Source organism: Bos javanicus, chromosome 8, assembly GCF_032452875.1.
Source record: "Bos javanicus breed banteng chromosome 8, ARS-OSU_banteng_1.0, whole genome shotgun sequence".
Classification (NCBI taxonomy): Eukaryota; Metazoa; Chordata; class Mammalia; order Artiodactyla; family Bovidae; genus Bos; species Bos javanicus.
This window is the reverse complement of record NC_083875.1, coordinates 60,929,592-60,953,040: the sequence shown is the minus strand read 5'-3', so window position 1 is coordinate 60,953,040 and position 23,449 is coordinate 60,929,592. Positions and strand designations below refer to the sequence as shown.

The following is a 23,449-nucleotide window of genomic DNA, read 5'->3' as shown; positions in this document are numbered from 1 at the left end:
GGCTTTTAGTAAATTCATAGAATTGTGCATGTATCACCACTATAAATTTTAGAACAGTATTGGTGGTGGAGGTGGTCTAGTTACTAAGTCATGTCTGACTCTTGTGACCACATGGAAAGTAGCCCACCAGGCTCCTCTGCCCATGGGATTTCTCAGGCAAGAATACTGGAGTGGGTTGCCATTTTCTTCTCCAGGGGATCTTCCTGACCTAGGGACTGAACCAGGGTCTCCTGCATTGCAGGCAGATTCTTTACCGACCCAAAAAACTTTGAACTTTTAGTTTCCACTTCTCAGTACTCTTATGTCTTCCAGCTCTAGACAACCACTAATTTTCTGTTTTCTGTCTCTACAAAGTTGCCTATTATGTACACTTTATAAAAATGGAATTATAGAACATGTGATCCTTTGTGACTGACTTCTTTCATTTAGCAAATGTTTTCAAGATTCATTCATGTTGCAGCATGTCCCAGTACTTTATTCTTTTTTATGGCTGAATAATATTCCATTGTATGGATATACCACTTTTACTTACGAGTTGATGAGCACTTTTAAACTATTATGTATGATAGTGCTATGCACACTCATGTACAAGCTTTTGTGTGCATGTTTGTTTATTTCCCTTGAGTATGTACACCTAGAAAAGAAATTAATGAGCATGAACTCAGCATTCAAAAAAGTTTAGAACCTGAATTGCATGTTGTTGGGCACTTTTCTCATCTCGAGAGCAGATTAGTAGGTCATCTACATATTGTAATATTTTCCCATTAGGTCCCAGGTCCAGATCTAGTAGATCCCGGCTAAGGGCCTGTCCAAACAGGTGGGGGCTATCTCTGAACCCCTGAGGTAATACTGTCCAAGTCATCTGTTGGTGTTTTTCTCCTGGGGCCTCCCACTCACAGGCAAAAAGGTATTGGGATTCTTTAGCCAGTGGTATGTAAAAAAATGCATCTTTGAGATCCAAGACTGTAAACCATTTGGCACTGGGTGGGATTTCTCCCAAGATTACATAGGGATTGGGTATTGTGGGATGGAGGGGGACTACAGCTTCATTTATAATCCGGAGATCTTGAACCATTCTCCAGGTTCCGTCTTTTTTCTTTACTGAGAGGATTGGGATGTTACATGGCGAACTGGTGGGGACCAATAACCCACAAGCAAGGAATGTATTTATTAAAGTCTGTAGTCCCTCCCGAGCCTCTCTTTTGAGAGGATATTGTTTCCGGTTAGGAAACCGAGTGGGATCTCGGAGGATAATGATGAGCGGTTCAGCTTGGTGGGCTCGTCCAGGAATCCCCTGGTCCCACACCTGGGGGTTAATTTTGTCTTCCCATAGTCTTTGGTCCCTCTCTATTGAAGTGTAATGGGTTCTTCTGTAGTAACCAGGAGCTGTAGAGCTCTAGGGGCTGAAAAACTTCCCATCACAAGGGTGGTCCCCAGTTTAGTGAGTATATCTCTTCCCAATAAGGGGGTAGGACACTCAGGGACCACCAGAAACTGGTGGGAAAATATTTGTCCATCCCAGCAACAAAGAAGTGCTTGGGTGAATCTTTAGGTAGTTGCTTTTCCTGTAGCACCCAAAATGGTACAGGTTTGGGAGGAGAAGGCTCCGGAGTAGGAGATCAAGACAGAGTAGGTAGCCCCTGTGTCAACCAAGAAATTCTCAGACCTACCTGCCACATCCAGTTGCACCCTTGGCTCCAGCCCCATGATGGTTATCTGTGACAGGCGGGCTGGCTGGAGCGGGCTGCTTCAGTCCTCTTGAACCATCGTGAGGGTAGGCTTGGCACTTGACCTTGAGGCTCTTGGGTCCCGAGGGCAGAGTGCCGCCCAATGTCCCAGTTGATGGCATTTGTGGCAAGCCGTTCTAGGAGACTTGTCATGGTTTGGACATTCTTTGGCCCAATGCCCCACCTGTCTACAGATCAGGCATCTGTCTCGTGCCTTGTCCCTCAAGGACTCGAGGTTTGCCATAGGGCTTCTCTGGAGGGCAGCCAGCATCTGGGTATGCCTTGTCTCTTTCTTTCTCTCCTTCTCCTTGGCCTTGGCCTCCTCCTGTTCTCTGTTATAAAAGGTATTGCTGGCTGTCTGGACCATCTCATCTAAAGAGGCAGCAGGGTCCTGCTGTTGTAGCTGCTGTAACTTAATTCTGATATCTGATGCACATTGGGACAGGAATTTGTCCTTTAAAATCACCCATCCCTCATAAGAGTCTAAGTCCAGGTTGGTAAACTTTTGGAGTGCCTCTTTTAGCCTCTCCAGAAAGGCAATGGGGTTCTCATTGGGCTCCTGAGTTATTGCTGAGACTGGGTACAGTCCCACAAGTAATAGGCTTCTTTCTGTTTCCATAGGTAGACTTCCTTAGGGGTGAGTCTTTCTGAAGCTTATCCTACCCAGAACTGTTGCAACCTGAGAGCCAGGCGTCCCCGGGTCAGGGTGCAGATCCCCAGGCAGGCTGAGGCGTGACAGCCTACTAGAGATCGAATCCCCGGGCAGGTCAAGGCGTGACAGCCTCCCGAGGATTGGGTCCCTGGGCAGGTCGAGGCGTGACGACCTCCTGGGACCCCTGGGACTAGAGGCTCCCCAAACAGGTTGAGGCGTGACAACCTTTCGAAGACCGATCCCTAGGCAGGTCAAGGCGTGATGACCTCCTGGGACCCCCCGGACTGGAGTTTGGGCATCCCCAAGATCTCCAGTGTTACCAATGCTGGGTAGAAGTAAGAGGTTTGTTTTGCCCACCGTGGATGGGAATAGATATGATGTAAGTTCATCCTACCTAGTACTGTTGCAACCTGAAAGCCAGGCGTCCCCGGGTCAGGGTGCAGATCCCCAGGCAGACTGAGACGTGACAGCCTACTAGAGATCGAATCCCCGGGCAGGTCGAGGCGTGACGACCTCCTGGGACCCCTGGGACTAGAGGCTCCCCGAACAGGTTGAGGCGTGACAACCTTTCGAAGACCGATCCCTAGGCAGGTCAAGGCGTGATGACCTCCTGGGACCCCCCCGGACTGGAGTTTGGGCGTCCCCAAGATCTCCAGTGTGACCAGTACTGGGTAGAATTAAGAGATTTGACGGGAATAGATATGATGTAAGTTCATCTTACCCAGAACTATTGTAACCTGAGAGCCAGGCGTCCCCGGGTCAGGGTGCAGATCCCCAGGCAGGCTGAGACGTGACAGCCTACTAGAGATCGAATCCCCGGGCAGGTCGAGGCGTGACAGCCTCCCGAGGATTGGGTCCCTGGGCAGGTCGAGGCGTGACGACCTCCTGGGACCCCTGGGACTAGAGGCTCCCCAAACAGGTTGAGGCGTGACAACCTTTCGAAGACCGATCCCTAGGCAGGTCAAGGCGTGATGACCTCCTGGGACCCCCTGGACTGGAGTTTGGGCATCCCCAAGATCTCCAGTGTTACCAATGCTGGGTAGAAGTAAGAGGTTTGTTTTGCCCACCGTGGATGGGAATAGATATGATGTAAGTTCATCCTACCTAGTACTGTTGCAACCTGAAAGCCAGGCGTCCCCGGGTCAGGGTGCAGATCCCCAGGCAGGCTGAGACGTGACAGCCTACTAGAGATCGAATCCCTGGGCAGGTCGAGGCGTGACAGCCTCCCGAGGATTGGGTCCCCGGGCAGGTCGAGGCGTGACGACCTCCTGGGACCCCTGGGACTAGAGGCTCCCCGAACAGGTTGAGGCGTGACAACCTTTCGAAGACCGATCCCTAGGCAGGTCAAGGCGTGATGACCTCCTGGGACCCCCCGGACTGGAGTTTGGGCGTCCCCAAGATCTCCAGTGTGATCAGTATTGGGTAGGATTAGGGGGTTGGATATTATAGAGTATTTCCCTCCCAAGGCCAGCTATTTTCTGGTTGTCTCTCCAGAAGATTGTAGAGGCAGTCTTGTGGGTCTGGATGGGGCTCAGGAAAAGAGCATGAAACAGGAGGGAAGGGGGCAGAGCACAACCTTTGAAAGAATGACATAGCACAAGGGTATAATGTAAACCAATTAAAATCAATTGGGTCCAAGATGACCGGTCAAATTCAATTAAACCTTAATCCCCAGTCTATAAGCCAACAGACACACCCAGAGGTGGCAAGACAGCTCCAAGGCACAAGGTCAGAAGAGGGAGAAGTGGGTGGTTCCCCAATGGTTGGGATGTTCCTCTCACTCATTAGCATATAAATTCCATCCCCTCACAAAACCTAGCCAGGCCTAATTCCATGGCCGCAGCCCTTGCCCTCGGCAATGGTTCACACCCTGAAGGGTGGCTTCTCTCTGGATCCTAACAAGTCTACCTCTTATTGCTTTGTCTCTCAGTGAATTTTTGCAATGAGACATCAGAGCCTGAGTTTCATTAGTTTTGGCTGGGCTTGAGTCCCGGGAGAGGGCTGAAGGACAGGAGGAAAAAGCAGTGGGAAAAACATGCCAAGGAATCCCCTTCATAGCCCACTGGAAGATTTGCTAAATATCTGACCGTTGGTAGATATCATTGCTCTGATCTTTGGCACAGAGAAGAGAAAGGACAGACGAACCCCCACCGACTTGTGTAACAGCTACTGGGGCTCAACAGATAGCGCCCTTGGGACATTCTGAGGAGTAGCCTCTCCAGAGTCCCTCAATTGTGCCCCTGCCACCCGCCTGTTTGCGGGAGGTTCAAGGAAACAAGAAATGAGAGATTGTAAAGGTCCCTCCAGCCATAGGAGCAAGGACCTCTTACCTTAACCGGAGGTCTTCCGGAATCTGAGACTGGGCCGCGTGAGCTTTCTGCTGAGTTCGTTCTTCGCTGTCCCGGTTTCCAGCACGATGGGCCTTCCCCTGCGCTGGGTTTCTTCGCCTTCCGCTTCTAGCTCGGGAGCTTCCCTGAGTTGGGCTCCTGCTGTGCTTGGCCTCTTCCACGCAGAGGTTGTTTCAGCCAGGTTATATCCGAGTCACGGCACCATAGATGTCACGCAAGTGTATGTTCCTCGGTTCTTTGTCTCGTCACAACAAAGATTTGGAGCAACGGACATTAAAGCCCTGGGCGCATCACAGCTCTCGGGTCTTGGACAAACCGTGTTACAGCTCTTAGGCAAATCAGTGTTACAGCTCCATTTTATTTAGAAGATAGCAGGAGAATCCAAGACTCGAAGAGAAGACAGTGGAGGAGTGCGTAGGGAGGGAGAGAGAGAGAGAGAGAAAGAGCGTGCACATGCACGCAGGAGAGAGTCCGAGAGAAAGCGCTTTGGCTCCTCCTTTTATGTTTTTTCCTCCACCTGGGCCTGCCCTATGCAAAATGGGCTTAGCCAGGAGTGCTGTTTGTTCTGTTTGTTCTGCCTGAAGTCTTCACTCTGGTCCTCGGACCTTCCTTGTTTTTTAGCCACCACCATTTTGGACTCCTTTTCCCTATTCTACCTACCTAACAGGTGTCTCCTGAGGAGGTAAGGGTGAGCAGTGGACTGCTTCAGGGGCAGGGGCTCTGGGTGCAGTAGACCTGGGTATAGCATAAACCCTCTTGGAGGAGGTCACCATTAACCCACCAGAGCCGCCAGAACTTACACAGAACTGGGGAAACACTCTTAGAGGGCACAAACAAAACCTTGTGTGCACCAGGACCCAGGAGAAAGGGGCAGTGACCCCCAAGAGACTGACCCAGACTTGCCCATGTGTGTCCAGGAGTCTCTGGTGGAGGTGTGGGTCGGCAGTGGCCTGCTGCAGAGTTGGGGGTGCTGAGTGTAGCAGTGCATGCACGGGACCTTTTGAAAGAGGTCACTATTATCTTCATTACCTCCACTATAGTTTGGCTTCAGGTCAAATAACAGGGAGGGAATGCAGCTCCACCCATCAACAGAAAACTCGATTAAAGATTTACTGAGCATGGCCCTGCCCATCAGAACAAGACCCAGTTTCCCCCTCATTCAGTCTCTCCCATCAGGAAGCTTCCATAAGCCTCTTATCCTTCTCCATCAGAGGGAAGACAGATTGAAAACCACAATCACAGAAAACTGACCAATCTGATCACAACCACAGCCTTGTCTAACTCAATGAAACTATGAGCCATGCCATGTAGGGCCACCCAACACAGATGGGTCATGGTGGAGAGTTCTGACAAAATATGGTCCACTGGAGAGGGAATGGCAAACCATTTCAGTATTCTTGCCTTGAGAACCCCATGAACAGTATGAAAAGGCAAAAAAATAGGACACTGAAAGATGAACTCCCCAGGTCAGTAGGTGCCCAATATGCTACTGGAGATCAGTGGAGAACTAACTCCAGAAAGAATGAAGACACAGAGCCAAAGCAAAAACAACATTCAGTTGTGGATGTGACTGGTGATGGAAGTAAAGTCCAATACTTTAAAAAGCAATATTGCATAGGAATCTGGAATGTTAGGTCCATGAATCAAGGCAAATTGAAAGTGGTCAAACAGGAGATGGCAAGAGTGAACACTGACATTTTAGGAATCAGCAAACTAAAACGGGCTGGAATGGGTAAATTTAACTCAGATGACCATTTTATCTACTACTGTGGGCAAGAATCCCTTAGAAGAAATGGAGTAGCCCTCATAGTTAACAAAAGAATTCAAAATGCAGTACTTGGATGCAATCTCAAAAACAGCAGAATGATCTATGTTTGTTTCCAAGGCAAACTATTCAATATCACAGTAATCCAAGCCTAAAGAAAGAAAGTGAAGTCGCTCAGTTGTGTCCAACTCTTTGAGACCCCATGGACTATAGCCTACCAAGCTCCTCTGTCCATGGGATTTTCCAGGCAAGGGTACTGGAGTGGGTTGCCATTTCCTTCTCCAGGGGATCTTCCCAATCCAGGGATCGAACCTGGGTCTCTAGCATTGCAGACAGACGCTTTACCATCTGAGCCACCAGGGAAAGCACCAACCAATAATGCTGAAGAAGCTGAAGTTGAATGATTCTATGAAGACCTACAAGACCTTCTAGAACTAACACATACAAAAAAGATGTCATTTTCATTATAGGGGACTGGAATGCAAAAGTAGGAAGTCAAGAAATACCTGGAGTAACAGGCAAATTTGGCCTTGGAGTACAGAATGAAGCAGGGCAAAGGCTAACAGAGTTTTGCCAAGAGAACGAACTGGTCATAGCAAATTCCCTCTTCCAACAACACAAGAGAAGACCCTGTACATGGACATCACCAGATGGCCAATACCGAAATCAGATTGATTATATTTTTTGCAGCCAAAGATGGAGAAGCTCTATACAGTCAGCAAAAACAAGACCGCAAGCTGACTGTGGCTCAGATCATGAACTCCTTATTGCCAAATTCAGACTGAAACTGAAGAAAGTAGGGAAAATCACTAGACCATTCAGGTATGACCTAAATCAAATATTTATGACTATCCAGTGGAAGTGACAAATAGATTCAAGGAATTAGATCTGATAGAGTGCCTCAAGAACTATGGACGGAGGTTCCTGACGTTGTACAGGAGGCAGGGATCAAGACCATCCCCAAGAAAAAGAAATGCAAAAAGGCAAAATGGTTGTCTTGAGGAGGCCTTACAAACAGCTATGAAAAGAAGAGAAGCAAAAAGCAAAGGAGAAAAGGAAAGATATTCCCATTTGAATACAGAGTTCCAAAGAATAACAAGGAGAGATAAGAAAGCCTTCCTCAGTGACCAATGCAAAGAAATAGAGGATAACAATAGAATGGGAAAGACTAGAAATCTCTTCAAGAAAATTAGAGATACCAAGGAAACATTTCATGCAAAGATGGGCTCAATAAAGGACAGAAATGGTATGGACTTAACAGAAGCAGAAGATATTAAGAAGAGGTGGCAAGAATACACAGAACTATACAAAAAAGGTCCTCGTGACCCAGATAATCATGATGGTATGATCACCAACCTAGAGCCAGACATCCTGGAATGTGAAGTCAGGTGGGCCTTAGGAAGCATCACTACAAACAAAGCTAGTGGAGGTGATGGAATTCCAGTTGAGCTATGTCAAATCCTGAAAGATGATGCTGTGAAAGTGTTGCACTCAATATGCCAGCAAATTTGGAAAACTCAGCAGTGGCCACAGGACTGGAAAAGGTCAGTTTTCATTCCAATCTCTAAGAAAGGCAATGCCAAAGAATGCTCAAACTACTGCACAATTGCACTCATCTCACACACTAGCAAAGTAATGCTCAAAATTCTCCAAGCCAGGCTTCAACAGTATGTGAACCGTGAACTTCCAGATGTTCAAGCTGGATTTAGAAAAGGCAAATGTACCAGAGATCAAATTGCCAGCGTCTGCTGGATCATTGAAAAAGCAAGAGAGGTCCAGAAAAACATCTACTTCTGCTTTATTGACTATGCCAAAACCTTTGACTGTGTGGATCACCACAAACTGTGGAAAATTCTGAAAGAGATGGGAATACCAGACCACCTGACCTGCCTCTTGAGAAATCTGTATGCAGGTCAGGAAGCAACAGTTAGAACTGGACATGAAACAACAGACTGCTTCCAAATCGGGAAAGGAGTATGTCAAGGCTGTATATTGTCACCCTGCTTATTTAACTTATATGCAGAGTACATCATGAGAAATGCTGGACTGGATGAAGCACAAGCCAGAATCAAGATTGCCAGGAGAAATATCAATAACCTCAGATATGCAGATGACACCACCCTTATGGCAAAAAGTGAAGAAGAACTAAAGAGCTTCTTGATGAAAGTGAAAGAGGAGAGTGAAAAAGTTGGCTTAAAGCTCAACATTCAGAAAACGAAGATCATGGCATCTGGTCCCATCACTTCATGGGAAATAGATGGAGAAACAGTGGAAACAGTGGCTGACTTTATTTGGGGGGGCTTCAAAATCACTGCAGATGGTGACTGCAGCCATGAAATTAAAAGACATTTACTCCTTGGAAGAAATGTTATGACCAACTAGACAGCTTATTAAAAAGCAGAGATATTACTTTGCCAACAAAGGTCTGTCTAGTAAAAGCTATGGTTTTTCCAGTAGTCATGTATGGATGTGAGAGTTGGACTATAAAGAAAGCTGAATGCTGAAGAATTGATGCTTTTGAACTGTGGTGTTGGAGAAGACTGTTGAGAGTCCCTTGGACTGCAAGGAGATCCAACCAGTCCATCCTAAAGGAAATCAGTCCTGAATATTCATTGGAAGGACAGATGCTGAAGCTGAAACTCCAATACTTTGGCCACCCGATGCCAAGAACTGATTCATTTGAAAAGACCCTGATACTGGGAAAGATAGAAGGCAGGAGGAAAAGGGGACGACAGAGGATGAGATGTTTGGATGGCATCACTAACTCAATGGACATGAGTTTGAGTAAACTCTGGGAGCTGGGGATGGACAGAGAGGCCTGGAGTGCAGCAGTCCATGGGGTCACAAAGAGTGGGACATGATTGAGCGACTGAACTGAACTGACGTCCCAGATTGGTCACTAGGTGGCCCAAACATGGGACAGATTCAAATACCGGTACAAAACCTTTGAAGATTGGGATGAAATTCTAACCACAGTCCAAAGGAGGTCAGTTAGAACTTATATCCTGAAACTAGTTTGGTCAATTAAATACTAGTACAAAAATATCCACATTCTTTATTCTTTAAATAAGACCCAAAGTCTCATGTCATAGTATTCAAAATATTTAAGATACAATCTAGAATTACCTAGCATATGAATAACCAGGAAAATCTCAACTCACACACACACACACACACACACACACTCACACAAGACAATCCACACATATCAATACCAAGATGATTTAGATATTGGAGTTATCTAACAAAGACTTACATCAGCTATTATAAAAGTGCTCATACAAATAATTGTAAACATCCTTGGAACAACTGAAAAATTAGAAAACTTCAGTAAAGAAATTATAAAATATAAATAACAAAATGGAAATGTTTGAACTGGAAACTTTTAAAAACAAAAATTTACAAACTCAGATAGATCCCAAAGCAAAATGGAGATGACAGAGGTAAGAGTTACTGAATATGAAGACTGATCAGAAGACATTAGTCTGAACAGTGAGGAAAAAAAGCTGAAAAGAGCCCCAGGAACCTGTGGAACAACAACAACAAAAAGTGTAACATTTGTTGCATCAGACTTCCATAAAGAAAATAGAAAGTGTACAAAGCTGGAAAAAATATCTGAAATAATAAGAGCTGAAAACTTGCCAAATTTGGCAAAGATATAAATCTACAGATTCAAAAACCCAATGAAGATCATGGCATCCGGTCCCATCACTTCAGGACAAATACATGGGGAAACAATGGAAACAGTGACAGACTTTATTTTCTTGGGCTCCAAAATAGCTGCAGATGGTTACTGCAGCCATGAAATTAAAAGACGCTTGCTCCTTGGAAGAAAAGCTATGACAAACCTAGACAGCATATTAAAAAGCAGAGACATTACTTTGTTGACAAAGGTCCATACAGTCAAAGCTGTGGTTTTTCCAGTCATGCGTGGATTTGAGAGTTGGACTACAAACAAGGCTGAGTGCCGAAGAATTGATGCTTTTGAACTGTGGTGTTGGAGAAGACTGTTGAGAGTCCGTTGGACTGCAAGGAGATCCAACCAGTCCATCCTAAAGGAAATCAGTCCTGAATATTCCTTGGAAGGACTGATGCTGAAGCTGAAACTCCAATACTTTGGCCACCTGATGTGAAGAACTGACTCATTTGAAAAGACCCTGATGCTGGGCAAGATTGAAGGCAGGAGGAGAAGGGGATAATACAGGATGAGATGGTTGGATGGCATGAGTGACTCAATGGACATGAGTTTGAGCAAGCTCCGGGAGTTGGTAATGGACAGGGAATCCTGGCGTGCTGTAGTCCATGGGGTCACAAAGAGTTGGACATGAGTGAGCCACTGAACTGAACTGAAATGGATCATGCTTTTTGCATGTCATATCTAAAAAATCTTTGCTTAACCCCCAGTTACAAAGATTTGGTCCATGTTTTTTTCTAAAAGTTTTGTAGTTTTACATTTTACATTTAGAGCTATGATTCATATTGAGTGGAGAGAAGATATTTACCACATGTACAACTGAAACAGCTCACATCTGGAATATAGAAAGATCCCCTACAATCTGCTAAGTACAAAATCAATATACAGAAATCAATGTATTTCTATAGACTAAAAAGAAGAAATGAATTTTTCAAAGAATGCTATATATTTTAAAAGAACATATCTAATATATATGACTATATATTTTTTAAATATATTAATTTTAAAATGTCCAGTACCTAGGAATAAATCTAACAAACATTATGTGAGACCTCTACAAAGTATAAAACATTAAGAAGAATTACAGAAGACTCCCTAAAATGGAAATATACCATGTCAATGAATTTTAAAAACTGATACTGTAAATATATGAAATTTCCCTAAATTGATCTATAAATTCAGCCCAATCACAATCAAAACCTCAACAGTTTTGTGGATCTTGACAAACAAATTCTAAACCACATCGGATATGACAAAGCTATAGAACTGGAGGCTGTACTATTAGTGTAAGGTCAGAGGAATAGACCAATGGAAGAAGAGAGCTCATAAGCACGTCCCCATGTATGGACATGTGATTTACAACAAGGGTGGCACTGCAGAGAAGTGGGAAAATTGGTTCTGGGACAATTATGTATCCATATGGGATATTTGTGACCTCAGGATAAAGAATGGTTTCCTCAAGTATCAAGAGCAGTAACCAAAAATGAAAAGACAAATCAGACTAATTAAAATTAAAATATACCATTATGAGTGGAAGGGCAAGCCACAGAATGGGAGAAGATATTTACCACATTTGAAACTGGTAGACAACTCATATCTAGTCTATATTAAGAATTCCAGGGACTTCCCTGGTGGTCCAGTGGTTAAGACTTCACTTTCCAATGCAGAGGTGTGGGTTTGATGGTTCCCTGGTTGGGGAGCTAAGATCCCACATGCCTCCCAGCCAGAAAACCAGAAAATAAACAACAGAAGCAATATTGTAACAAATTCAATAAACTTTAAAAATGGTCCAAATCAAACTTTAAAACAGAAAACTTTTTTAAATGGTCTAACTCAAAAAAATTGAAAAAAGAAAAAAAAAAAGAATTCCAACAAGTCAAAAAGAGAAAATAACCAAATAGAAAAAAAGATTTCACAAAAGAGGGAATACAAATGTCCAATAAACATTAAAAGGTGTTTAACCTTTAATTATCAATCAAGAGAATGGAAATTAAAACTGCATTGAGATAATACTTCATATCTGATTGGCAATAATAAAAGTCTGACAATACTAAGTATTGATTGGGAAGCATGTAGAAACAACATGAGTTCTCAAGTACTGCTGATGGCAATGTAAAACTGGCACAACCACTTTGCGAAATAATTTGGCATTATCTAGAAATGAAGACAGCAATTCCACTTATGTTCTAGATAAAGTTGAGTACACATGTATCAAGATACATTCACAAGAATAGCATTGTCTGTAATTGTCCAAACTGGAAACCACCCAGATATCCATGAACAGGAGACTGGATAAATAAAAGGATATACTCATATGACAGAATACTATACAGAAGATGAATGGGAAGAACTATACCTAGATACAACAACACGGATCAATTGTGAAAACAATTTGAGTGAAAGAAGCCAGACACAAAATAATTCATACAGCACAAGTCTCTTATGTAAAGTTCAAAGGCAGGCTGAACTAATCTATGTATTAGAAATGCCTACTTAGACAGTAAAGCTATGTGCTGTGCTTAGTCGCTCAGTCGTGTCTGACTTTTTGCAACCCCATAAACTGAGGGATTTAGCGACTTCCCTTTCACTTTTCACTTTCATGCATTGGAGAAGGAAATGGCAACCCACTCTAGTGTTCTTGCCCTGGAGAATCCCAGGGATGGGGGAGCCTAGTGGGCTGCCATCTATGGGGTTGCCCAGAGTTGGACACGACTGAAGTGACTTAGCAGCATGAACTGTAGCTGGCCAGGCACCTCTGTCCGCGAGGATTCTCCAGGCAGGAATACTGAGCAAGAAACAGGGAATTCCCTAGCGGTCGAGTGGTTAGGAGCCTGTGCTTTCACTGCTGAGGGTTTGAGTTAGATCCCTGGTCAGGAAACGATGATGAAAAAAAAGCAAGGAAGGCATTATCATAAAGCTCAGAGAGCAGAGAAGAGGTGTAATCAGGAAGGGGCCACATTGGAGACTTTTGAGATATTGGCAATATTCTGTTGCTTGAACTCAGTAATAGTTACATGGATATTTACAATAGTTATAATTCATTAAGCTATACAATTACGTATTGTTGCTTTTCTGTGTGGGTTATATATTCCTAATTAAAAAGGTTTTAAATGTTTCATACAACTCTGAATAAAGCATTCTAATAATAAGCGTTCTAACGTGATATATTTACTTTTGTTCAAAGATGTAACATTGTTCTTTTGAACGTAAGTGTAGAATTTTTTATGTCATCTTTTAAATTGTACCAAATAGACCCAGGAGAATGGGAGCATTTTTCTCATTACTGAGAATGGTGAAAATGCAGACAGGATGTGCTTGGTAGTGGATATTTTCTCACACACTTTAAAAAATCTTTAATATTCTAAGATAGATGGCTTGGTAGGAAGGAATAGATACTTGTTACGATTCTGTGGCCTGAATGAAATAATGGCACAAAGACTGTCATGTTTCTGAGTCCCACTACCTTTGTACCTTGAGAACTCTTCCTCAAGAATAATACTTTCTCTGATAACAGCTGTCATCAAAAATAAGCCCCTGAAAAGATATCCAGCATCTCTAGGCATCAGGGCAATGCAAACCAAAACCACAATGAGATGCCGCTTTCTCTCACTAGGATGACTGTTTGTGGAAAGACAGATAATAAGAAGTGCTGGTGAGGGGGCGGAAAAGTTGGATCCCTCATATATTGCTGGTGGGAATGCCACCAGCTGCTTTGGGAAACAGTCTGGCAGTTCCTCAAGTGATTAAACACAGAGTTAAAATTTGATCTAACAATTCTATTCCTAGGTGTAGAGAAATGAAAACCTGTGTGAACACAAAACCTTGTACACAAATGTTCATTGAGTACTATTCATAATAGCCAAGAAGTGGAAGCAAACCAAATATCTATTAACTGATAAACAGATACATAAAATGTGGTATAACCTCACAATGGTATAGTATCCAGCCGTAAAAAGGAATGAATTACATGCTACAACATGGGTGAAACTTGAAAACATTATGCTAAATGAAAGCCAGAAAAGAAGGTCACATTTTATATGAAATGTCTAGAATAGACTAATCCATAGAGTCAGAAACTAAATCATTGGCTGCCTGGGGCTAGGGAATTGAGGGGGCTAGAGAGTTAGAGCTATGGGGTACAAGAGTTCTTTTTGGAGTGATGAAAATGTCCTAAAATTGATTGTTGCAATAATTGGAGAACTCTGTGAATATATAAAAGCCATTGAATTCTATACTTTAAATGGGTGAATTACTAGTCAGTAATGATTTTTAAAAATATGTCCTCATAGCACTGTGCTACTTAACATTTTTAAAGACCTATCTTGGACCAAAATATCCCAGTTTAAAACACCGGGCTTCACATGTCAACACAGACACTAGATAAGTTAGAAAAGTATTAATACCACAAACTCTTCTTTGGATATTGGTGTCTTGATGAAAGGAATCTTCGCTGACACTTCATTGACACTAGCTTATATCCCCATATGGCATCCGGGGCGGTGCACCCTGGGAAGATTTGGAGTGGTTAAATGTTGCTGTCTCTGTCTGTGTAAAATGTTTGACAGATCGTTTTGAAAATGAAGATGGGGAAAGAGAACTAGAATGAAATCTCCACCACAGGTGTATTCTCAGGCCAATTTTAGGGAAAAAGTTGAGGATCTGAAAACTAATTCCCTTCAAACTATGCTTGTCTGAATTTCCCTTGGAAAGACTTCATGTATTCCAGTTTGAAGACATGGATTATAGTATAAAAGTCACGTCTTTCAAGACCATAATCTCTGCTATGAATTGCTGAAGCTCTTCTAGCAACAGAAGCCAAGAGTTGAGCTCTGATTCCTACATTCAGCTGTGCCAACCTCCTCAGGGCAATAAACCTTGAAGCTTCAGCTTCATGGTCTAACTTTGAAGGAGCAAGGAAGGACCACATTGGTTAATATATCAAATTATAATCTCTCTATTCTAAAAGGACAGAGAAGGCAATGGCACCCCACTCCACTACTCTTGCCTGGAAAATCCCGTGGACGGAGGAGCCTGGTGGGCTGCAGTCCATGGGGTCTCGAAGAGTCGGACACGACTGAGCAACTTCACTTTCACTTTTCACTTTCATGCATTGGAGAAGGAAATGGCAACCCACTCCAGTGTTCTTGCCTGGAGAATCCCAGGGACGGGGAAGCCTGGTGGGCTATAGTCCATGGGGTTGCACAGAGTCGGACATGACTGAAGCGACTTAGCGGCAGCAGCATTCTAAAAGGAAAGGAAGGAAGGAAATCCCACTGCAAGGAAAAGAAAGAATCCTGAGAAAAAGACAACAGTGTCATCAGGAGACAGTTTGGTGGTGTGCTGGGAACAGAAGCCAGACTGAGTGGGTTAGAGTTTGGTCTGGAACCGGAGAGCAGAGGCAGCATTCAGGAGGCTCAGCTGAGGAAAGCGACAGGAAGATAGCAAGAGCTGGACCTCAAAACTGAGGAGGGTTTGTCTTCAGGTTAAAAGAACCTTGAGAATATTTCTGGAATGAAGAGAAGACATCAGGAAGGGAATGTAGAGAGGGAGGGAACTGGGGAGCCTAGCAAGTTGTAAGGAAACAGAACGACAAGACAGGAGATTGCTTTGAATCATGGAAGGACACCTCTTCCTCAGAGGTGCATAAAAGCAGTGGAAGCTCTGGAGAGGTTTTTTTGGGGGACAACAGATTACTTATGGTGCCAGATCATCTGACCTCTATTTCTCTAGAGTTCTGGCAGCAAAATGAGAAGTGGCTGAGAAGAAACAGAAAGGAGGGCAGGGCCCCAGGACACCAGAGAAGGTTGGAGAATCAGCAGAAGGGAATGGCCATCTGGTGTCATAAGAGGTGACTGGGTTAGTGAAGCCTGGTGGGGTGGGGGCGGGGCAGCTGGGCTTAGCTGTGTGGGTCTGTGGGACCCTCTTCTTCCAGCTGGGAGATGCAATAAGATGAGCAGAGGTGGGGGCTGCCCAGGATTGGAGAAGAGAGAAATGTGGGGTAAGTTCCCAGGGGAGAGAGAGTCAGCTGTGAAGTCCAAGGTCCTGGACTGGAGGGAGCGAAGTAAGACCTGGACAGAGGGGTAGGCTTTGAAGAGAGAGGCCACCCTTCAGGGAAGTCAGGAAGCTGCAGTTGAGTGGGTGAAGCAGGATTGAGTGGGAAAATGAAGGGGATGGAGCAGATGTGAACCATGAGGATATGTAAAGTATCCCACATGTATAATACAGTAGCCATTAGCTTCGTGGGCCTTGAGGTATGTAGTCAGTCCAAAATGAGCCATGCTGTAAGTGTAATACACACTGGGTTCTGAAGACTCAATACGCAAAAAAAAATGTTAAATACCTCATTAATAAATGTTTCCATTGACTATTGGTTTAAATGTTAATTTTTAGGTATATTGCATTAAATGAAATATATTATTAATTTCATTCATTTCTTTTTACCTTGTTAATGTGGCTGCTAGAAAAAATGAAATTCCCTATGTGGCCTGTGTACTACTCTTGTTGCATGGCTCTGGTGGACACTCTCCCAGGGACGGGGACTGTCTGTGTCATCGCCCGAGCACCCAGCACAGAGACCTGCAGAGAGGCCCCAGTGAGCGTGCGTGTGTCTGTGTGTGTGAACTGATGAGCAGATGAGTAAGTGAATTCATGAAGGGACAAGTGAATGGATGAATGAGGATTATATGTGGTGTTCAAGGACTTGGTCAGTTTCTTCTAAATTGTTTAGGCTTCTATGGAAACACAAATGAAAGGGAAACAGAAGTAGTTAGAATTGAGGAGAGCTCACTAGGCTTTGAGGCAGGGAGTCCCAAAGAACATTTTATGGAACCTAACTTAATATCAGCGTCCAAGAACCTAGACCCTTGCCTCATCCCTCTTTTCCTTTTTTTTCTTTTATAAAAGTGCTCCTGCAGCACTTTAACATATGCCAGGGACTGTCCTCGGCACTTTGCACATCACATCACCCAGTGAGGCAGGTGCTCTTGTTGTCCCCCCTTTACAGATGAGGGAACTAAGGCACAGAGGTGTTAATAACTTTCTCAGGATTACCCAGTAAGTGGTGGGACTGGCATTTGAACCAGGCCATCTGTCCCCAGTAGTCAGGCCCCTAACTACTAAACCATCCTGACTGTCATCCCATCATCTCCCTTATGTCTCCAATAGAGATGTGGGTTTCTTTTTTCTCCCTTTACTTGCCTCTCTTCCACCCCCAGTTCCTCAGACCTTGTATTCCTGGAGAAAGTTCCCAATGAACCTTGCTTACTGGAAACATGTAAGTAACCCTACACCTTGCTCACAAATGAGACACACCATAGCTGCATGGTCCATCCCAATAGCCAAGCAACCCTGCCTTCTCTCCTGTCCCAACCCCACACCCTCTGCCCACATCCTCGAGCCTGGCTCACACCACCTTCTCCCTCCCTAACCCAGGAGGCTCCTCTCCCAGACCTGGGATTGGCCCTCCCCTGCCTTCCTGGGCAGACTCAGAAATGAGTGTTGGAGGAGCCTGAGGCTTCACAACTCTAAGCAGGTGCTTTACCTGTCAGTCTAGCATGTGTCTTCAAGGTGACCTCAAGGGTATAGGATAGGGGGCCTTTCAGACATCACCTTGGCCGGGGCCTGGGAGATGCCTTGATTTCACCCACCCAGGATCCCCTTCCAGCCTCTCCTTGGATCCCTTCAATGATGGAGTAGCCCTGAATCTTCACCCACTGGGAGCCAGTGCCCGAGATATGCCTCAATCCCACCCACCAGAGACTTTTTCAGCCTCAGCTTGGATCCCTTCAGTAACAGGGCAGCCCTGAATCTCCCCACACTGGGAGTAGCCAGAGCCCAGCATCTCCACCTTCAGGGCCAAACAGAGACTAAAAAGGAACCAACACCTTCCTCTCTATTTCTCTCTCATTAAATTGTGAATAATAATGCATTTACTTATTCTCCCACTTAAAAAGTTGTTTAAATCCTTTGAAGAATCTTGCAAGGTAGCTTGGCTAGACAGCAGGCAGGACAGTCCAATGCTTCCGGTGGGGGGGCCAGGGTCTTCCACTCGCCTGCCTTTTGGTCCAGAAGGTAGGCATTTGGATTGATGGTATAGTCCTTTGTCTGGACATCGGTGGTTGTGGTGACACCTCCGCACACAAACACTTTGTTGTCTCCAACAGAGCATATAGCATGGGACACATCCAAGGGGCAGTTGTTGGGCAAAAGAGGCACTGAGGTGGTTGTCTTGTTGGCCTTTACCTTCTGCAGATTGATCTCTACACTCTGCCGGTGGCTGTACACGCAGAGGATGTTGTCCTGATGAAAAGAGAGCAGGGGCCGGTGGTTGAACTCAATAGGAAAGGTGATACACTGGACCACCTCCCCAGTGTTGGTATCGAAGCAGTCCACCACCCCAACCCGGGAGATGTAACCCTTCACCAAGCACCGCCCAGTGACAATATACAGGTTCCGGTCACCCCTGGTGATCACGGCTGTGCCGTCCATAGGAATGCTCATCTTCCCTGCCAGGCACCAGGTCTCCTTGCGCTCATCATAGCGATAGATGTTAGAGACATAGCGCCTTGGGGCAATGCTGCCTCCCACTGAGTACACTGTCCCCCCGCAGGTCACCATGGTGTGGAAGACAAGCCCAATTGGCAGGTCGGGCAACTTGGTCCAGGAGTTGTCATCCATGTCATACCGCCAAGCCGTCTTCAGCCCTGAAATCTGCTCAGTGGTTCCACCAGAGATGTAGATGTAGCGACCAGCAGAGGTGGCACTCAGTGCTGCTGCCCTGTAGGGCATCTCTGAGAGCTTCAACCACAGGTTCTCCTGGATGATATAAGCAAACACTCCATCGTTGAACTTTCCGTGGGCCTTCTGGCCACCTAGGATGACCACTGAATCAAGCAGGGCCCCTTTCCGCTGGTAGCTCAGCAGGCTGGTTGGCCTCTCCTGCTTGCGGTCCACAAGGACACTCTCAATCAGGGTTGAGTGGGCTGAGCTGTTCTCCATGCCCATCAGCTTGTTGCTGGCATACATTAGCGTCTTGTTGGAGACAGCATTGAGGTTGATGTAATTGAAGAACTTCTTGAAATACTTCTCCCGCTCATCCTTCCGGAAGCATACCCAATTGATGAGTGCGTTGAGAGCCTGGTCTTCATTGAGTACATGCAAGTTTTCATCTCGGAGCAGGCGGCCGAAGATGACAGGTGGACAGCGCATGAAGTGCACGCAGCCCTCAGGACTGGCCCAGTAGTGGAAGTTGTCACGGATGCCAGAGTAGGCCAAGTCTGACACCTCTTTGAGCTCAAACAACTCAGCCAAGAAGAGGTAGCGCAAGCAGTTGGCACGGCGGATAGACTTGATCAGGAAGTCATTGCAGTGAATTCGAAGGCGGGGTGTGTTGAAATACTGGGCCCCACGAAGGAGCTCTTCCACATTCTGTTCTGAGATCACCACCTTGCCACTGTAGAAATAGTCTAGAAGCTGGTCCACTGTGGTCGGACTCAGGTAGTTGGGGTCAATGGTGATAAAGAGCTCATCGGTGGTCTTCATGTCATGGTTGGAGATGAGGTTCTTCACCAGCGGAGAGACTGCAGCCAGCACATTGCGATGTGCAAAGAAGACATGGTGGTCCACAGTCAGGGCTATGTCCCAGTACTCTTTGCGTTTTCTCTGTTTGTTCAGGTTCTGCAGTACGAAGCTGTTGTAGTTTTTCTCGGTGAATTCCAATTTCATGGTGCTTCTTGCTGGGTGAGACAGAAGATCAGCAGCAGGTACTGGAGAACAGACTTTCTCAGGCCTTTGGGATTCAGATTGATGGTTGTTTGCAGAGCAGTTGATCAGGGAGGAGTGGGAATAAGAGAGAGGATGATGTCATAGAATGGATGAGGTCATCACAATGCAGGCCCCCTCCCTGAGGCCTTTCTCAGAGGCACAGGGCTTTTCTCCCCTCTGATGGCTCTGATCTGCCAAGGCCAGATACCCTGCCAGGACCTAGTCCAGGGCCCAGAACTCAGGAGGAAACTCAGAGATGGGTCACAACTCCCACCTGGGACCTTCAACCTCACTTCAGGGCCGCTTCTGGAATGTCAGGGCCAGTCTGGGCAGGGCTAGTATGGGGAGGGCTATTAGGAAGCCTGGGGTAAGGATTTTTACATCATCTAGAGGAATGTACATTGCACAGGAGGGAAACCGAGGCCCATAGAAGAGCATGAACTTGCCCAAGATCACGTAGCTAGTTGGAAGCAGAGCAGGGCCTGAAAGCCAGTCCTTCTGGAACCCACCCTTCTGGGATGCTCCTAACTACTCAGCTTTCCTCTGTCTCTGATTCTCAAGCCCCAAAGCACCTTTCACTGCCAAGGCTCCTGGATATTAGAGAAGAAAAAGCTCTGTCCTTTGGTTTCTGACCTTTACGGCTACAGACATCATTCTTCACATTGGGCTGGCCCAAAAGGTCGTTCGGATTCCGAATGAACTCTTTGACCCACCCAATTAAACGGAGAGGTGGCGGCCCCTCAGGGAGCAAGGACGCAGGAGTTACTCTCGGACCGGGGGATGGGAGGGCCCTCGAAGCCCTGATTATTTCAGTTTCACGGAAAACCGGGCCATTCTGTCCACACTGCCAAGTCTCTAGCTTGTAAAATGTTGGGGGCTGGGATAGGTCAGCTCTCCCCATCAGCTGGGGACTTGGACAAGTTTCTCATTCTCTCTAAACCTCAGTTTTCTCGAGAAACGCTGTGAGATGGGAATAATAGCTGCATCCGCTTAAAAGATGATTAAGAGTTTACAAGAGAAAAGGACCGGAAAATGTTAAGCCCAGTGTTTGGTTCGCAACAATCGTTCAACAGCTAGCTGCCATTTCACTAGTTCGCCAAGTTTCGGTGTTCCTGGCTGGCTGCTCCTTTCGTAAACACTTGTGGTTCTCTGTGATCGTTGGCAAGTCTGGAAATCCCCATCGCCTCGGGGTGGGCTCCGTGCGCCGCCTCAGCCACGCGGTGGCGCTGGAGTCATCTCCAGCCTGGGAACGGTGAGCTCCTTACCGACCCCGGCGCCGCCCCCTCTTCCCCGACCGGATCGCGGCAAAACACCCTGTGCCCATTTTTCAGACAGAGGTAAAGCCCTAGATAGCGGGCGCACGGCCGAGCGGCTAGAAAGGAGACATCCAGAACTCTAGGCGTCCCCCTTGGTGCCCCGCCGGGTGCCACGTCCACGGCCCACCCCGCCTCCTAGCCGGCGTGGGGCTCCCCGAGTTCCCGTGGCGCTGCTGTGCCCAGGAGGGGATAAGGACCAGCCGGAGCCTCCCACGGAGGAGGGCCGACTCCTGCGAGTCCCAGCCGGAGCAGCCTTCGGGGGCTCCCAGCACCCGGCTCAACAACGTAGACCCTGGCGGCAACGGCAAGGTCGAACAGAGAAGACTTGGGCTCGGACCGCACCCTTGATCCCTGAGCCCCACTCCTGACCGTCAGGCCGTCTTTAGCGTCCTTACTAGGAAAACTGTCGCTGCAACCTTGGAAATGTGAGCCTGCCAGCTCTTTCCCTCCCGGTGTTGTCAAGTTCTCATTATTAACTGCTGGTCTCTCCCTCCTCCCTTCATTCCAGATCTGGCTTTTTCTTAATTCGACAATTATTTTAGAGTACTTACCTTTTAATGCTATATTTATTCACCTTGACGTCTCCAGGGTGAGAAGCGCTCAGTCTCTTGAGATACGTGTCTGCACAAGGCTAGAACCTTCTGTTTTCCCCAAGGGAAGAAGGTTTGGCTTTCTGCCCTTCCAGGACTAGCTCTGTGGCTTAGGTGAGTTCCACCTGGTCCCGTCTCTCCTTGTGAAGATAATTAAGCTCTAATTGCTTCTCCCGCTCTGATCTCTGGAGAGGAGAGGCCGCTGTGATTCAGATGGAGAAGGATGAAGCCTCTTGGTGCTGAGGCCAGACACTTATCATTTCCATTGGCTTCTAGGCCTGCCCACCCAGGGGTAGGGGATGAGTGGGTCATTCATCACTCCTTTGCCCCCACCCCCACGTTGATGGAGGAGGTGGCCATGCCCCTCTGTTTTTGTTTCAGGTCCCAGAAACCATGGCCAGAAGATCTCTCATCAGATGCTTCCTTCTGGTTTAAGAAAGTTAGGTTTACAGGGTGTCCTGGAGAACTTAGAGGACCCAGTAGACTTATTTCCATGTGCCAGACCTTGTACAGCTAGACAGATTGTGGCCCAGAGAGGGGAAGGGGCTCACTCAACTCAGTTCACAGAGCTAGGACTGGAAGCCAGGGTGCCTGACTCCTTCCTCTACCCTCTGGCTGCAAAGGAGAGATGGCAATCTGGCTTGTCTTCTGCTTACATGGAATTTATGGTGGTGGTGATTTAGTTCCTAAGTCGTGTCCAACTCTTGCGACCCCATGGACTGTAGCCTACCAGCTCCTCTGTCTATGGGATTTCCCAGGCAAGAATTCTGGAGTGGGTTGCCATTTCCTTCTTCAGAGGATCTGTGTGACCCAGGGATCGAACCCATATCTCCTGCATATTTCAGGCAGTCTCCTGCATTGCAGGCAGATTCTTTACTGACTGAGCCATCAGAGAAGCCCTTGAACTTGTAGGAGTTGTCATCTTTACAAAATCCATTGTAAGAAATTAGATTTGTGCCCACTCACTCAGCCAGCTTTGTTCTCTGGCTTATCTTCAGCTTAGAAAGCTCCCCTGGTCAGTTTGTTCCTTATTCCAGCCAACTGAAGAAACAGACTCCAACCTAAAGGGGCTGGCTGCCTGCCACGGTCCATCAGTTGGTTAGGTATATGTGTATTGAGTAGAGTATGTCCCTAGGAGCTACGGGATGTTCAATGACTGGTCGTTGAGTTTGTCTTGTTTGTGGTAGCTGCCCAGGTATGGCCAAGGCCCTCAGATTCTTGCACAGGTCAGCATTTTCTGTTGCTGGAAACTCCCTGGAGGGCGGGGGTTGGGGGGCCTCTATCTAATAGTCTATCCTTCTGGGGAGCATCAATTAATATATCAATTTGTTGGGAAGCCCTGAAGAAAATGAAGGGTATGTTTTAAACATAGATTTGGCCTGGAACTGGAAAGGATAAGAGTCTTCCTGTCTTTCCACCAGTTTTATACCTCTAACAACTGGCTTTCTCACTTCCATATATTTCCAACTCATAACTGGGCTTACACATAGCTTTGACTTGCCATGGTCTTAATTCAAACTCATGGCATCCTTATTTTTTCAGTTCCACTGGTCAATTCTCTCTGTATTTCTTAGCTCAAATTCCTGGTCCATGGC

The 23,449-nt window shown here is 46.1% G+C and overlaps 1 protein-coding gene across 1 annotated transcript; it reads right to left on the bottom strand.

Moving 5' to 3' along the window:
* Positions 1 to 18,060: 18,060 nt before the first annotated feature.
* Positions 18,061 to 21,199, bottom strand: CCIN (calicin). Its single transcript, XM_061425646.1, has one exon. The coding sequence runs from the start codon at positions 19,907 to 19,909 to the stop codon at positions 18,143 to 18,145; it is 1,767 nt and encodes a 588-aa protein (XP_061281630.1). The 5' UTR covers positions 19,910 to 21,199; the 3' UTR covers positions 18,061 to 18,142.
* Positions 21,200 to 23,449: the final 2,250 nt, after the last annotated feature.

What these genes read in the sequence shown, in the direction of transcription:
- CCIN (XM_061425646.1), bottom strand. Translation starts at nt 19,909, where the DNA reads ATGAAATTGGAATTCACCGAGAAAAACTACAACAGCTTCGTACTGCAG.